Consider the following 17,672-nt stretch of genomic DNA (forward strand, 5'->3'; position numbering starts at 1 on the left):
TACTAGACACATCCAACACACCTTATTCGCTGAGAACATATATTTATTAAACAAAACAAACGTTTTCAACCCGACTTACGGGCCATCTTCAGGTTAACGTCTTTCAACTCTAATACAAAATCGAACACGTTCAAAATTAAACCAAATTAGAACAATACGTTTAAATTAAATTAATAGAATAAGCATAACCGAAATAAAACAATAAATAATAATAAAACCAAAGTAACACAAAAATGAATATAAAATAGGGTAATTTGCCGTAAACACTAAGGAACAATTCCTTACATATTAACCCAGATATCTATTGAGTCATGGTAGAGGCATTATTACGTGTGTTTTTTCTTATTACGTATTTCCACGATGACGGTAACACAGTTGCATCCTTATAATTTAAACATCTATTCGTCAAACTCGCTCGGTATATTTCGCATTTTTCGGTTATGGATGACAGCGTTGGTGAGTGTACTTTTGCAAGAATTTTGGCATCCTCCCATTTAACAATATACCGAGCGAGTTTGACGAATAGATGTTTAGATTATAAGGATGCGACCGTGTTACCGTCATAGTGGAAATACATAATAAGAAAAAACACGCGTAATAATGCCTCTACCGTGACTCAACAGATATCTGGGTTAATATGTAAGGAATTGTTCCTTAGTGTTTACGGCAAATTACCCTATTTTATATTCATTTTTGTGTTACTTTGGTTTTATTATTATTTATTGTTTTATTTCGGTTATGCTTATTCTATTAATTTAATTTAAACGTATTGTTCTAATTTGGTTTAATTTTGAACGTGTTCGATTTTGTATTAGAGTTGAAAGACGTTAACCTGAAGATGGCCCGTAAGTCGGGTTGAAAACGTTTGTTTTGTTTAATAAATATATGTTCTCAGCGAATAAGGTGTGTTGGATGTGTCTAGTATAATATTATCATCATAAATTATGAAGCAGTCATCATGTAGTGTTGTAGATCTATAATGCCCATAATATTGGCAACTTTCTTATCAATGCTGGGCAAGCTAAGTTCAGCTAAAATGAGACCTATTATTGAACTCACCGGGATGCCATCCACAATTAAATAAAATAATAATAGTTCGGCTGCTGCAGTTCATCGTAACAGTGAAGGTTGCCACATTATTCAGGACACTGTAAAAATTGTTAAAAAATAATCCAATACACGAAAAAGGAGATGGTATGAACATTTAGAAATACTAAAAAAACAAAGACAGAATCATGAATAATAATACTGGTCAAAAATTACATGAAACATGGTATCCATATTTGACCAAGAGGGGGTGCAATGGGGGAAGGGAAGTGTTTAAATAAAAAGGTAAATGGCAGCAAATTTCTTGTTATTTCTGTGAGTTGTTTCATCTTGTTATGATTTTACTATAAATCTAAAAAGTTTATAATCTTATCGTCACCATTTCTGTGCTTCTCATAACCATGTAAGTTAATAATTTTTACAAATTTTGTAACAGTGCAAAAATTTTATGTTAACTTGTATGCATTATTTCCTAAACAGTTACATCACAAAGAGTTGATAAGGGACTCAAAGTCCAAAATGCATATACTCTAGGAAATAAAAATGTGATTTTCTAAAGTTTGTCCTGTTTCTAATTGATGGTGTAATAAGTCTAGCGGAAAAGAAAAGCCATCATGGAGCTCATAAAATTGAGAACAATAAATAAATACATTCTAATAATTTGTATAATTTTGTAATTTCACTTTTTGCCTTGTACTTCAAACTTTTGTAAATTCAAAGTACAAGGCACCACCACAAGGCTATACATACTACAGTATGTACGGCCTTATACTTAAAATTTAATTCACTCCAGGAGACCATTTGAACTCCAAATTGTTTGAAGTCTGAATCAATTTTTTCCATTAGAAATAAATGGAAAGTGATGATCTGTTTCCAGATCCTAAACAACACCCATTTCAATAAATTTAAAATAGCAAATACACATAATTTTTAAGGTAAAAATAACAGAATTAAATGCCATAATAATAAATCAAAACATGATAACAATAAATAAAATGTGTAAATACTGTACTGTATAATAATATGAAAATTGCATTTACTGGTCACACACCATGGACTTTGGCATTTTAAATATGATCACCAGATCTGCCACACATATACTGTTTTCATGATTTGTGATAAGTTCCTTTTTCATCTTAATCATCAATGTTACAACCTTCCTCTTAAATTTCATTGTAACCACACATTTCTCAGATGATAAAGTCAGTTCCAATAAGTAAACATTATATTGGATCGAACAGCAAGTTTTTGTTTATTTTCAACAATTGTTACTTAACATAAATGTATGATTTAATTATAACTGTTGTGAAATTTAACACATTATTGCTAATGTGAAATTGCATTCTTTGTTTATAAGCTTATTTTTAACTTTTTACTTCACATTTTGTTTGAATAAAATCAAGTTGAAATGTTTTCAGATAGAAAGCATATTTGGCATATTATGCTTTGAGTTTCAGAAAGGATATAATGCTGTACAAACAGTAATAAAAATTCATAATGTGTATAGGAAAGATACTTCTAAACTTCAAATGCATTAAACATTATTTAGAAAGTCCCATTCAAAAAATGCTGAATTAAAGGATACAAAACATACAGAGCACTCAAAATCTGTGGACAAAGAAAAACTGCAAGAAGAAATTATGAAAAATCAACAAAGTATATAAAACCAAACACCAAAAATAAAGCAAATAAAACACTGGAAAAATATGAACATAAAGTGAGAGTGAGAGACCACTTGGGCACACAACAGGTTGCATTTACACTTTAAGCACATTTTTTCACTGCATACCAGTTCAAGGTTTGAAGTGAATTTTTGTCAAATTTAGCATTCAAACACCGAAGTGTTTGAAGTTAGAGTCATTTGAAGAATGAATACCACTGTATACAATTGTCTATTTCTAATTTAGAATTAAATTGTTTCTCCTGCTCCCATGTCTATGAATGTATGTGTATTATTCAAAACATGTTATATGTGGTTTTTATTCTATATTTACTTACAAATAAAGCATTTCATTTCCTTAAAGATTGTTTTTTGAAAATATTTATAATGAAAAACTAAAAATAATCCTAATTCATTTACCATTATTTTTTCCAGTAACACGTTTGATGGCAACTTGACTCCATGAACCTGGTGCTGCTCCACAATCTATAACAATCATTCCAGGTTTAAATAATTTATACTTATCATCTATTTCTATTAACTTGTAGGCACTTCTAGCTCGATAACTTTCATAACGTGACTTTTTTACATAAACATCGTTCAACTGCCGAGTCAACCATTCCTGAGAACTTTTTGATTTTCCTTTTAAATTATCTGGTATAATTTTAAATGATAAACCTGTTAAATTAAAATTTCTCTTTGATAACTTGATAAATTGATAGAAAAATTTATATTGTAAAATTGATGCAGTATTCATACTTCCAAGTAACATTTTGAAGTCAATCAGGATAGTTCTTTAATCTGGAAAGGAATATTGAATTTGTAAAAATAAACATATTTATTATATTATTACCGTTAATTTAATATAAATAACCTATAATTACCATTAAGATCTTAGAATATTTTAATTCTATACAGATAAAAATACAGTGGAAACTTGATTATCTGAACTTGGTGGGATCAGGGAGTCTTTTGGATAAATAAAATTTTGGATAATCTAGAAACTCCTTTGTTTTTGTATTTTGGCTACAAAATCAAGCACTGTGCATTTAAAGTTTCATGAATATTAAATACTGTACTGCAATTATCAGGTTGTAAAGATGAAATTTAGACATTTAAAAAAAAAACTTTATTTGCAATTAACTCAACAATGATCATAGTTCAGTTCACTATCAACATCAATCATATCCTGCCACCTTTGCTGCAAACTTTCAATCCCATGAACATAGAATGACTGGGATTTTTCTTTGAAGGAAGTCTTGAGTGTCAATCTCACACAACTATTATCATTGAACTGTATATTGGCAATATGGGTTCTGCAGCGCACAAAATAGATGATAGTTGGCACCAAATCTGGGCTATAAGTTGGATGAGACAGAACCTCCCAGCCCAGACTGACAAGCTTCTCTAAGACCATCTTTGTTCTATTTGCAGATTCATTGTCAAGGTAATATTGGACTTTATCAATTTTTGGAACATTCAAGTTGAGCTAATTCTCTGGGGACACCATCAACTAAACAACAGACAAGACTACTGCTAACTGGGTGCTGGACATCTGGATGACAAATTACAAATTTTTTTTTTTTATAAAAATCACCATTCTTTTCTATTGATCTCCTACCCAGTAAATTTAAATAATATTTCTTAAGAGACTAGTTGAATGAGTTAAAAGAACAATTTTGTAATTAACAAACATATTTATACATATCACATACCTTATTTATTTATTTTTACAAATAAATAGAAAAGAATAGTTGATATCTGCTCCCAAAATTAACAATATACATAAAAAAAAGGCAATAATTAGGCTACATAAAATTTAAAATACCTTATGTTACACATTAAATGCAATATGAATTATAAGAAAAAGTATAAAAGTTCTTCAAAAGAATTTGTTTCCAAAGAACCGCTTTTCTTTGATGTGCTTTGTTAACCGTTCTGACATAAAATAATTAACAATGCTACAGTACATTATTTGAAAATAAGAAAAGGAAATATTTTCAAATAATGTAGGAAAGTTGGAAATAACTTGTAACTCATAATTCATAACTTACAACTCATACATCATAAGTCTTAACCATATTCATATCTATATATATTTTACCAATATTTACAAAAAAAACTAACAAATAAAAAATATCCATCAAATTGTATGCTTGCTAAGCATGCAGAAAATTTCATGTTTCTATCACCCAGTTGTTGTGTACTGAATTCTCTGGTGGCCAACAGTAAATTATCATCTTTCAATTTCAGGTGAACAGCATCTTCAATGGCAGAATCATTGCCTGGATGAGATTTGTCGTGAGAAATCTCCATCCTTGAATTTCTTGAACCAATTGTAGTAGATCTGCTGTTGACTGTGCCCTTGCTAAATGCCTTGCAGATGAGATTGTGAGCTTTCATTGCATTGTGGTTACTTCTGAAGTGATAGAGCAACAGCATGAGAATGTGTTCTTTTGAATGTTTTGTATTATCATACATTGATGTGTGTCTATTTCCAATATGTGATGAAATTCCCCATTTACTCTACTTATATATCCATATCAAATGTTCTATTCATTTTTTTTCAGTTGTTTCTAGAATATGTCTGAATTTCACCTTTACAACTTGATACTACATTTGAAGGTAAATTAATTTACTCAAAATTTAATGTCATGAATATGATCTAGTTTCATAGCACTATAATTGACAGATGTAGTAATTTTCTGTTATATGGAGAGTTTGTTTTCTGTGTACTATAGCAGGTGTGTCAAACTCATTTAAACAATGCGCCATTAATGTGACTGGTAAGATTCACATGGGCCAAATCACATTTACAAATTTTCTTAAAATTATAATTTGAAGTGAGAATGCAGGAATATAGATAGGGCAATTAAAACACATTATGTAGTTCAGTTAATTCAACTCAACAATATATAATTGCTATAGTATTGCTTTTATTTAAACATTTATTTTATTTAATGTACATATTTATAAAACTAAAATTAATTGTTTTCACCAGAAACTTGCCAGCACGTTTTTCCTTCTACTAGTTTTCCAATATCTGGATTCAAAGACTGAGAACAAACAATTTTCATTATGGCAGATAGATGTTTATCAGTTAAGCTTGATCTGTAAGCTGTTTTATTTAATTTCATACATGAAAATAATTGCTCACATAAGTACACACAGTCGACCCCCCTATAATGCGGGTTCATATAATGCGGATTCGTATATTGCGGCAAAAAAATTGCGACCGTATTCATATAAAGACGCTAAAAGAGACTCGTAAAATGCAGTAAAACATCATCGCTGACTCGTGTCGCGACAGGATTGGTCGAATCTGAACCAATAGTGGACGAGCGGCCGAACTACTTACACACTGTGGAAAGTTTAGGCGGGCAAGTTGAGTTTACTAATATATAAATTAGGTACTGTAAGTCTAATACAGTATGTAATTTTATACATTTCTTGTGAAAAAAACATTTCTTATTCAACGGCCATAAAAATTATTTCTATTAATGATGTCTCCAAAGTTCAACAAATTTTTCGTAGAAAAATAACTTATCAGAAAACGCACCCACCGTTTGGTGCGCTGCTCTGCAACAAAAACAAGCTTAAGCAATGGCGTCGTCGAACAGTGCATACTTGGTAAGTAATCCTACAATTTTTTGTTTATAGCATAGTTTATACGGATTATTCCCAAAAAATTATACATGTTTTGGAACTGTTGAGTCAAATTAGTCTAGAATCAATTAATTATATGGAAGAAAATCTTTCAAACATCTGTAGTCCATAAACTACACACGTGCCAGGCTGATTGGCTCATGTATTTAAGGATTCCTACAACGTAAAAGTCTTATAAAGTGTAACGTATCTACCGTGTTATAAGAGGGTTGACTGTACTTCCAAAAAAGCATAAAATTTGTGCAACAAACTTTTTAATTTGAGTATTTTTCACCTAAATAGGAATATTAACAATCCACGAAAAACCCCCTTTTTTTTACGAGTGTTATGTCACTATTACATGTCACTAAAAAAAAAAAAAAAAAGGTTTTTCGTGGATTGTTATTATTCAACGCAGTGTTAAGTGGTTGGAAGTCGTTTATCTTAAATAGGAATATATTTTGGAAGTTCCTATTTCTCAATATTTGTCTTTTAAAACCGAATCATTCTGTAAATCAACTAATTCCAGGTGTATTGAAGTCAGAGCTTTTTCAACTTCAAAGAAAAAAGGTCCAATGAAAAAAAAAATAAATGGTTACTTGCTATTTTCTTTGTAACATATTGTTTTGTATTTCATTTTATTGCAGAGTATCATGGCCATGGGCCATGAAAAATCACATCAGGGGCTGCCAGTTTGACACCCCTGTATTATAGTATAGTCTTTGATATGTACAATACTATACATTCTAATTTTTGGGATGCAATTTGAAAAAATTGTAGACCTTAAATTCCCAGTCATTTGTCTTTCGTTAACCTTGAGAATGGAGTTAGATACTTGAAAGTCAAGATCAGATATAGAAAGCTTAGGGGCAAAAGGCCCCAATTAACTATATACAAACTAGAAGGCATGTTACTTTGATTAAAAAATTCTTCCCTGAAAGGAGTTAGATAAATGACTGGCACAACTCCATTGCTAATGGAAAAGTATGATGTACAGGGGCAAGACACTACAATACTAATTTGAAGTGGAGAGCATATATTTTAAATTAAATAAATTAAAAATTGCAGCCTGGCATTGTGACAATATCATCCTAAATAATTGCTTGGTTTTTTTTTAAACCATTTTAGATAATCCAAAGTTTTGGATGATCACATTTCAGATAATCATGTTTCTAATGTACTTTGAAAATTGTTTACTGATTAAATTATGTTATGTAAATGTTGCTATTAATAAAATTTATAATTATAAACACACAAAATTACAGACACAATTGCTACACAGAATTTCCAACAAGACAAACCTTAAAGAATATCAATGGCCTCCAGGTTAAATAGCTGGAAGCCATTGAAATTTACAGGACACTTAAAAATGGAGTAGAGATTAATTTTAAAGAAATGGGCACACTATCATGATGCACTTTCTTTGAACTGTTGAATATGGATTGTTAGGTTGGCACCTTAACTGTCTTGGCTATTGTTTTGATTTAATACATTTGAAAATTCTTCCCAAGTATAATTAAGATTTATTTTAACTGACAGTCTAGTTTTCTCAGCTCCAAAAATCAATTATTATTCAAAAAATTCTTAACAGTTCAATTTTTTCCTGGTAAACATTAGTATTGCTTTCCTCTATAATAATTATCTTGAAATGCTTTAAGAAAATTTGCTCTTTGTGAAAATGCTTGTTTATTTTTATCAATTACAGTACATATTTTCATATTAGTTTGTTCCTATTAACTTAATTTCTGTTCTAAACCAGTGGTTTTCAAAGTATGGCTCTTGGAACATTGTTGGTCTGCAAGCATGTACCAAGTGGTCTACAGATTAACCTAATCATTTTTCCAAAATGCTAATCTTTGCTCTTTAGCCAGAGAAAATAATATTTTCACACATTGCATTTCTCTTGCATTAGATTACCAGGGAAAAAATTATTACACACATCTAAGATAATATTACACATCAGGATAAGAAGTGGACAAGATATGCCCCTGACACTTCTTATCCTGTAAATATTACCTATTTGTTTTCCATCAAACTGAGTAAGTTTTAATTCAGAAGAGCCATTATTGACTAAAATATAGAAGATTAAACTTATATCTTCAAAATGTTCCTCCTTTCTATGTGACAACTCTAAGCCTGTGTATTTTCATCTGTAGCTCAGTTTAAATAATTTATGGAGCAAATAACTTTTGAGATTCACTGTTCTAAGCAATAACAATTGAATCGTGTAACTTCAAAAAATTTTTCATCTTCAAATAACATATTTAAATAAGATCTTCAAATAATTTCATCTATAATTACATTTTCTATGTATGTAATGCACAATTAGTTTCTAAAATTACTGTATATCTCAGTGGCATAGCGTGGGTGTTAGCCGCCTGAGGTAAAGAAAAATTTTGCAGCCCCCTTATTTAGGTATCTCAATTTAAAAAACTAAAATTCAGTTTCGTCACAGAATAAGTAATGAAAAATTCCATGCTAGTGTTGCCACCTTTTTAAAATCGCTGACCCGGACGGCAGGTGAGGGTTGTTCAAACAGAAGTTCCTGATGCATGTATATGTCATTTTGCAATGCGAAGAATAATGTGCAGTGCATGCCGGTTCAGTTAGCGATTAGGGAGAATTGGGTAGGAGTAACATCAAGCAAAAAAAAAAAACAAGGTCAACTGGTTGTGCACGAAGTCCCAGACTGTCTGGATGATGACACTTTTCGTGCTCATTTCAATCGGTCCGAGTCATAGGTGTGACGAAAATATGTGATGAAATGGTTCAAGTTTTTACAAGATATTATTATTTTTTATTCTGAAATTTTGCCGCTCCCTAAAAAGTGCCACCCCTGCCACCCACTATGCTACGCCACTGGTATATCTGTACCTTAAAGAAATAAAAGAAAATTTATCTATTAATCCAGAAATAACTTGTAAACTTAGAAAACTAAACAATGTATTTTTTTATTTCCAATGTAAACAGTCATATTTCTTCTGAATGACAAGGACTAATCAGACAAGAATAGCATTCAAACTGAAACAACTGCTAAACTGAATCAACTACTACATAAAATAAACACCCAAACTTCTACATACCATTACATAAGATAATTAATACTGGTAAAATTTTAAAAAATAAATGTTTTGAACATTGTAACAGAAAGGAATCAATCTTGTTAAAAAAATTATTTAAACATCTTAAGGCACGCCTCATTATTTTTTGTGAAAACAAATCAGAATAAGAAAGTACCAGTACAATCAATACCAAACATCCAGTACAAAAGCATTACACAAAAATTGGGTAGTACAAATCATGGAATAAAATGATCTGCAATCTCTATTTTTCAAAGCTTGCTGCCTACTGAAAGTAGTAAATCTGGTCACCTTAAATATAACGACACTTCCAATTTATTTTGAAACATTTAATAATAAATCTGTCTTGAATTATGTGATAACAGTGAATTCTTTTTCATTATTTCAATACTACTCATATAACATGGTCAAAATTTTTGAGATTATGTGCTCTGAAACACAACATTACTTATTATACTATCTGTTATTAACTTCATCTATAGCTCAACAAGACTGGATCCTCCTTAATAAAGAAAGGAATGACTTTTCTGTTTCTAACTTTCAACTTTCTCTAACTTAAATAATTCTTTTGGAAATAGATCAAGAAAAGCTTCATTGTAGTTACATTAAATGCTATATGTCAAGGAATGAAATGAATGCAGAAATCAATGAAAGTAAGAAAAATGACCTGAATTTATTTGTTTGTCTTATTAGCTGGTTCGAACAGAAGTCTTATTAACAGAACTTAAGTCTACAATTATTATAGATTAAGAAACATATAAATATGACATACTTGTATAGATGCTTGTGAACGAGTGATTACAGAAGTGATCATACTGGATTTCATCTGTTGCTGACAAAAATAATTCATGTTACACTTTTATGTAATTAAATTTAAATAAGCAGTTAATATTTTAAATAAAATAAGTCATAAATTTTACTTAAACAAGATTACCTAATATATTCATATTAACGTTTTGCACACCTACTTTCATTTTAATGCTACATTATTATTATATTTATCACGAATATATTTCTCTTTATATTCTTGAAATTTTATTTTAGATCTGATATGTTTGTTTTTATTACCTAATATTTCACAATAAAAAAAAAATTCCTCTTCTCTTAGAGAAAAAATTCAAATAGAATAAAATATTGAATATATTATTAATAAGCTGCAAACTTCATAATCTATATTATCATGGCACTTAGTTCTCAAAAAAAAAAAAAAAAAAAAAAAAAAAAAAAAAAAAAAAAAAAAAAAAAAAAAAAAAAAAAAAAAAAAAAAAAANGTATTAATCCTCTGACTATCCGCCATGATGATGAACTATTTTCAATGTTGTCACTGTATGACGTGGCATAAAGGCGTTTGTTGATTGGATGCGCGTTTGCAATCGTCGCGAGTAGAACAAACTTTTTGTTTCTAGTTGCGATTGCAGTCGCGCCGGTTTTCGAGGGGGGATTACCAGTTAACGGGAATAGCCGTCGCGGTTGCAGTCGCCTGCGCGGCTGGAAATCGCATAGTGTGACCAGGGCTTTAGTGTGCATTGCCGTGGCGTACCCTACTAAAACGCAGATAAAAACAAAAAATCGCATCTAAAATAGTGCAGTAGAAACCGTTCTTCTGGTTAATTTCTAATTATAAAATGGTCGATTTAAACTAACGGTAATTTATTAAAAGTTTTTTAAACAATTTTTCTTCTAAAAATGAATAATACCATTTAAAAATTTGTACGTAAAGTCTGTGAAGAAAATCAGATTTTTAATAATTTCATCTAAGTGTTCTTGACTGTAGTCGCTATGTACAATTTAGGTTCAATTAGGTTAAGGAAATTCTGTATTTTAGCCGAAAGAGGGCGATTGGCATAAAGTCCGTTCGGTTGGCGTAAGAAGAATGGCGACTGATTGTATACATGAGCGAAAAGAAAGAACGCCAACTTTCGAAGATCGTATCGTTGAAAGAAATACATCGAATCCTNTACTCTGGCCCAGGTTAGTTTAGTTTGGAATGTGTGCTGTGGTCTAACGGACATCGCTTTCTAGTTCTCTCCACTTTCTTTGTGTTACCTTCGACATTACCCTTCATTTTATCCAAACCCTGACATGACTCTACCATGAGGACACCAAGGATTTTTTTAGGTTAATTATGGGTTTGGCCAGGCCCACATTAGTACAGATGAGATGACGAGAAACAGGGCCCAACATATCTGGTATAGACCACTCATGAAATCCTGGAATTCTCAGCTCAGAGCAGCCAATTCTGTATCTGTAGAGCAGCAGGTTGATAACATTATTTGTTTTTTTTTTTTTTTTTGCAAAGTGTCTTAATTTATAACACTTTATTGTGTTAGAAGCATAAACATTATTTGTGTTTTTCATGAACTACAGAGGGCACTGCATTTTTACAAAATGGCTACTTTATCTGGGTCACGCGTAAATAGTCAACATAAAATTAATCATATATTACCATACAATATATATGCTGCTTGTAGTTATTTATCAAGAAATTTTATAGGAGAACAATTATTGCTAGTGGGACACGTCATTACATGTGGTATCAAAGAAACAAATGAGCGAGATTGTTCTATACATTTGTGCTCTGTGTTAAAAAACATTAGCTTTGACATCTGTCCCATTAGGGCCATATTTACAAGTAAGCTATGTTACCTTTTTGCTTAGGGCCTCGAGTTTTAAGAGGCCTCAAAAATTTCTACAAAAGAAAATTTAACTTCAATTTTCTACAAAATTGAAGTTAAATTTGAAGAAAATTTTTTACAAACCAACCAAATATACTTTAAATACTACACAAAATAAAAAGTAGTTAATATGTTTATGTTAATTCTTTTTATGAGTGACTTTTAAAAATGTGAAGGGTTGGTAAGGGGCCACACAGTTCAGCTTATGGCCTCAAAATGCTTAAATCCAGCCCCGTGTCCCATACAAAATTACTGGAATTTTAAACTTTAAGGAAAAATCCTTTAAAATTGACAGCATAACTTGTTCATATAAAGCTGGACAATCAGGAAACTTTTTGTCAATTCTTAACAATCAAATTCACTCTTTCTGTCGGTTATATTTATGAGCTTCTCCAAATTCTGATTTTCAAATAATCATGTTCTCAGAGAGACGAGAACTTATATCAGGTTCTCATATGGCTATGAAATTACAATTTGAAACACAATAGAAAGCTTTGCTTTTTCTATTGCTATTCATCTTTACTGTTGACAATACACAAAAATGATTCAAATGACCCATATAAAATAGTTTTGTTTTTAAACACCAGAGAGCAAGCATCTGATGAAAAATGCAAATTGCCATTTGGCCAGCAGTGAAAACATACTACAAATCTTAAATAATCAAGATATGAAAATCAATTGCAGAGAAGCAGTTTCTGAAAATATTCTAGATTCAAGAAAAAAATTAATGTAATCTCAAAAGTTTAAAATGTATCAGAGATATAAAATCTTAAAATCTCAGATGCAAAAATTAAAATTAACACCACAAACAGTGATCAACAGAAAATATATTCGTGATTATTAGGAAACATGATCATCTATACTTCTGGTATACTGTATGTGCATTGATTGAATCAACAATACCAATGCAAAAAATATAAGATCAGAAAATATAAAAGAATTTGAAGTTGTTTTTATTACTTAAAAACACAAATTTCTTTATTAAAATACAGTTCAAGAACATATTACATGTACTGTAAATATTACTGTATGCACTTTACTAATCTCAATTATACGTATATTATACAGTACAGTACATATGTTACTGTGAATGACCGATATCTGGCAAAAGTCAACATTCACACAGTCGTTTCGTATATGTACGAAATATTTGCTAAATATCATTATTTTTCACTTACGCTGGCAAATGTCGACATTCAGCATGCACTGATGGTGAATGTTGAATAAAAATATTTTTATTACATTAAGACAAAAACGCAACTTTTTAATATGTCAAAATAAGAGAAAGCTTAAGTAACAGCACATGTAAATAAACTGTTGAACCTAAAACAAACAGTACATTCTAAATCATTAAAGAAAATAATACAATAATAAACTTATGCATAAATTATGTGATTAACATTATACAATCTTATTTATTGCAACAATTTAAACTGTTGTGACCCTTTGAATTGCACAGAGTCCCTTGCTTTTACAACTGCATTTATTCGTGGAACACTTCTCTTTGCAATGGTTAAAAGCAAGGGACTCTTGTCCCTTGCTTTTACAACTGCATTTATTCGTGGAACACTTCTTTTTGCAATGACAGTGTGTATAGCCTTGCCCTCCACTTTTCAAATTAGCCGCAGCTGCTTCTCTCAGCGATATTTCTTGAGAAGAAACCTCATCTATGGAAAGTAACTTTTCTTTACAAATCACGAACTGATTTGTTAATGGTGTCTTTTATTCATATATCGCTGACACCTTACCGACGACCCCTCTCATCCTCTGCCACTCGATCTGACAAACCAATCCTCACGTCACAGGATCAAAAGAAAAAAACGCTATCCAGTGACAAAGTGAGCAGTTTCCACCAAACTGTTGCCGGAAAAAGAGGTACGACCGTGTTCTACCTCCAGCTACCCACAAAGTATTTGGCGATAGACTGTCACCTCTCTGTCGACATCAACCTCCACCAAAGCTTATCTGTGCATGTCGACATACACCAGCGATTGTTCGAATGTATATTAATATAACCAAATATTCGGTCTTTCACCGACCGATTTTGAATGTGTCGACATTCACCGGAGAATTTCGACATTCTCTAATTTCGGTATTTCACAGTAACATATACATATAATTAAGATTAGCATAATTTAAATTGAACTTACTCTGAAATTTACTTACCAACTAACAGATAAACATTCACATCTTATCGGTATTTCTTAATATAAATTACATTTATACTCGAATTATAACAATTATTTATGAATAATTTCAAGATAAAAATATAATTTTACGAGGCACACGTGCGTATTTTCAAATGTTTACTATTGCTGCATTTAAATTGAGAATGAGAAGAAAAGTTACAGAAACTTCAATAAGCGTAGTTTACAAACAAAAAAATTTTAAATCGAGAATAGATTAATTTATAATTTGAAGTACGGTTAATAATAATAATATATAATTCATTAAAATTGTTTTTATAATAAAATATTTATTATCGTTTAAACGATTTCTTTCGTGTATTCCGCATCGAGTTTTCTTAGTGTCGTGCTTCTTCCGCCATTCAAGTCAGTTTAGAAATAGTGTATTGTATTTTGCCGAGTTTTTAGTAGTTATCATAACCGGAAACTGTTTCCGAGAGAAAAAAATATAAATAAATAAATAGTCAGTTTGGTGCTCCATCATTGGGTCCCTTTAAAATCGATATTTACCTGTCCAAACTGTTCAATTTCTGATAATTATTGTTACTTTTTATCCACTGAGGGGGAGTAACGTTAGGATTCGATGTATTTTTTGAACGATACGATCTTCGAAATTTTGCGTTCATTCTTTTCGCTCAAGTATACAATCGGTCGTCATTCTTCTTACGCCAACCGAATAGAAGTTGATCACGTGATAACAGACTCTATGCCAATCGCCCTCTTTCGGATAAAATACAGAATTTCCCTAACCTAATTGAACCTAAACTGAAAATAGCGACTACAGTCAATAAAACTATTAGATGAAATTTTTAAAACTCTGATTTTCTTCACAGACTTTACATGCAAATTTTTAAAATCGTATTATTCGTTTTTGGTAGAAAAATTGTTTAAAAAATTTTTAGTAAATTACCGTTAGTTTAAATCGACCATTAAACTTTTATAATTAGAAATTAATATAAAAAATACACTTATTTTTATGATATATTTTATTTCTTCATAATGCAAATTTCTAATAGAAATGTTCTTCTTAATAATAATATGAAATTTGGTACACAGTTAAAGTACGTCGTGAAAACGCGCACTAAGAAGGGATTTTTGGAAATTCTCCCGCGGGGGAGATGGAGAGGATTAAGGCTTAACCGGAAGAACAGCTTCTACTGTACTATTTTAGATGCGATATTTTGTTTTTAATTACGTTTAGTCTTCATTGAGTACTTAGGGGTATTAAATTGATAACATTTCAGACATTGTTATAAATATTTTGATATACAGTAGAGCGTCGATTATTCGAATCAATTGGGGACTGGGTTGTTCGGAAGATCGATGTTCGGATAACCGATTGTATACGAAAAAATATATTAATTTATCCTATCTTGACATTTTTCTCCGTTGCGTGTCGCTTCGCGTTGAATTTTCGTCGATGTTAAGCCTAACGAAGACTATTGTATCGTTAAAAATTATTTTTTTATTTTGTACAAACAAAATAAATATATTGAAAAATATAAAAACAATAAAAAATTATACTTCAGAAGTTAATTTAGTATCAAAAACGTAAAATATTTGAGTAGCCCAAGACATAGCCAAAGATTGCAGCGCCACAGCACTGGCGAAAATTTAAATTTGCCGACTGTAATTCTTTCGGATGATTGACTTTCGGATAATCGACGCTCTACTGTATTTCGATTTTTTTAACCAAATGATCGAACCGTTTTAAATTCGAATTTGTTATTGCATATTGGTTCGATTATAGAACGATTGTAAACGTTCCAGAAAATTAATCAAATTAAAAACATTTCGTTTGATTCTCGGAAATTCTCATCATTCTCAGCGGTAGATGTTATATAACAATTACTATGGTTGTTGAAATACTGAATATAAATGGGGTTTGCTTGCAAAATCCTCGCGGGCAAAGCCGCGGGTAACTGCTAGTTTTTTATATGAGAACAAATATGCCAATAATAATTAAAACGTTTTTATTAAGCTGGCTACATAAATATAATAGCTAGTCATCCAAGATAAATTAGCTTTGTCAAACTTTTATATATCATGTTGCGTATTTATATCGCAATAAATATCTGATAATTAACGAACAATCATATTTTCGGTATTAATATTCGATACTTATGAATAACGATATGCTCGTTCCGATATTGCATCTCCAGTGGCGTACCGTGGGTGTTAGCCGCCTGGGGCGGAGGAAAATTTCGGCCCCCCTTATTTAGGTATTTCAGTGTAAAAGACCAAAATTCAGTTTTGTCACAGAACAAGCAATGAAAAATTCGGTGATAGTGCAGCGACCTGTTTAAAATAGTTCTATTGGATATTAGTAGTGTATATGAACGCGAATGAATTGTATAAGCAAAAAAAAAAAAAAAAACGTCAACAGGTTTCGCAGGATCGCAGGATTTCCTTGGATAAAAAAATTACTAGTTCACCCGGACGGCGAGCTGATCCCCGGACTGTCCGGACGATAGCACTATCGTAGACGCGATGCAAGTATAGATTAGGATGTTTCAAACTTTTACAAAATATTATTATTATTTATTGTGAAACTTTGCCACCCCCTAAAAAGTGCCGCCCGAGGCGGGCCGCCCCTGCCGCCCCCACTACGGTACGCCACTGTGCATCTCTATTCATGCAGATGTAATCAACACCTTATCTCCACAAACAATAACCAGTATTAGAAATTATAAAAATTATGACATCAATCTACTATATAAACTACTAGCTGTTACTCGCGGCTTTGCCCGTGCGGATTTTGCAAGCAAACCCCATTTATATTCAGTATTTCAACAACCATAGTAACTGTTATATAACACCTACCGCTGAGAATGATGAGAATTGCCGAGAATCAAACGAACTATTTTCAATATGATCAATTTTCTGGAACGTTTACAATCGTTCTATAATCGAACCAATATGAAATAACAAATTCGAATTTAAAACGGTTCGAACATTTGGTTTAAAAATTGAAATAGATAAAAATATTTATAACAATGTCTGAAATGTTATTAATTTAATACACGTAAGTACTCGATGAAGACTAAATTCTCTCCCTCTCCCGCCCGCGAGGGAATTTCGAAAAATTCCTTCTTAAGCCCTGGTCACACTATGCGATTTCTAGCCGCGCAGGCGACTGCAACTGCAACAAGCGCGAGTCGCGCGTCTTCTCGTGATCACACATTGTTCGTTGACGTTGCAACTCGGAAACACGTGGCCCTATAATCTATATATATAATATATATATATATATATATATATATATATATATATGGACATGTATGTCCCTATATTTCACTTTTTCGCCAAAACTACACATCGCACGTGAATGGTGTTTGTATGAGGTGGTAGCCCCAAGTCTCCATTCGTGCATAGGGGT

The 17,672-nt window shown here is 31.3% G+C and overlaps 1 protein-coding gene across 8 annotated transcripts in view; it reads right to left on the minus strand.

The window, feature by feature from the left end:
* LOC111621976 (rRNA methyltransferase 2, mitochondrial-like) overlaps positions 1–15,108 on the minus strand; it is a 44,786-nt gene extending 29,678 nt beyond the window's left edge. Inside the window, exons 1-4 of one of the 8 annotated variants that reach the window (XM_023364259.1) lie at positions 14,804–15,105; positions 14,274–14,720; positions 3,467–3,508; positions 3,128–3,385 (exon numbers count right to left, since the gene is read on the minus strand). In XM_023364259.1, coding sequence (XP_023220027.1) covers positions 3,128–3,385; positions 3,467–3,479 — 271 coding nt within the window. In that variant the 5' untranslated portion in view covers positions 3,480–3,508; positions 14,274–14,720; positions 14,804–15,105. Of the gene's footprint in view, positions 1–3,127; positions 3,509–14,273; positions 14,721–14,803 lie in introns of all 8 variants that reach the window. The other 7 variants (XM_023364262.1, XM_023364264.1, XM_023364263.1 and 4 more) reach the window with 7 other exon arrangements.
* Positions 15,109–17,672: the final 2,564 nt, after the last annotated feature.

The sequence above is a fragment of the Centruroides sculpturatus genome, unplaced genomic scaffold, assembly GCF_000671375.1.
Source record: "Centruroides sculpturatus isolate CEXI.00-Female unplaced genomic scaffold, Cexi_2.0 scaffold82, whole genome shotgun sequence".
NCBI classification, from domain to species: Eukaryota; Metazoa; Arthropoda; class Arachnida; order Scorpiones; family Buthidae; genus Centruroides; species Centruroides sculpturatus.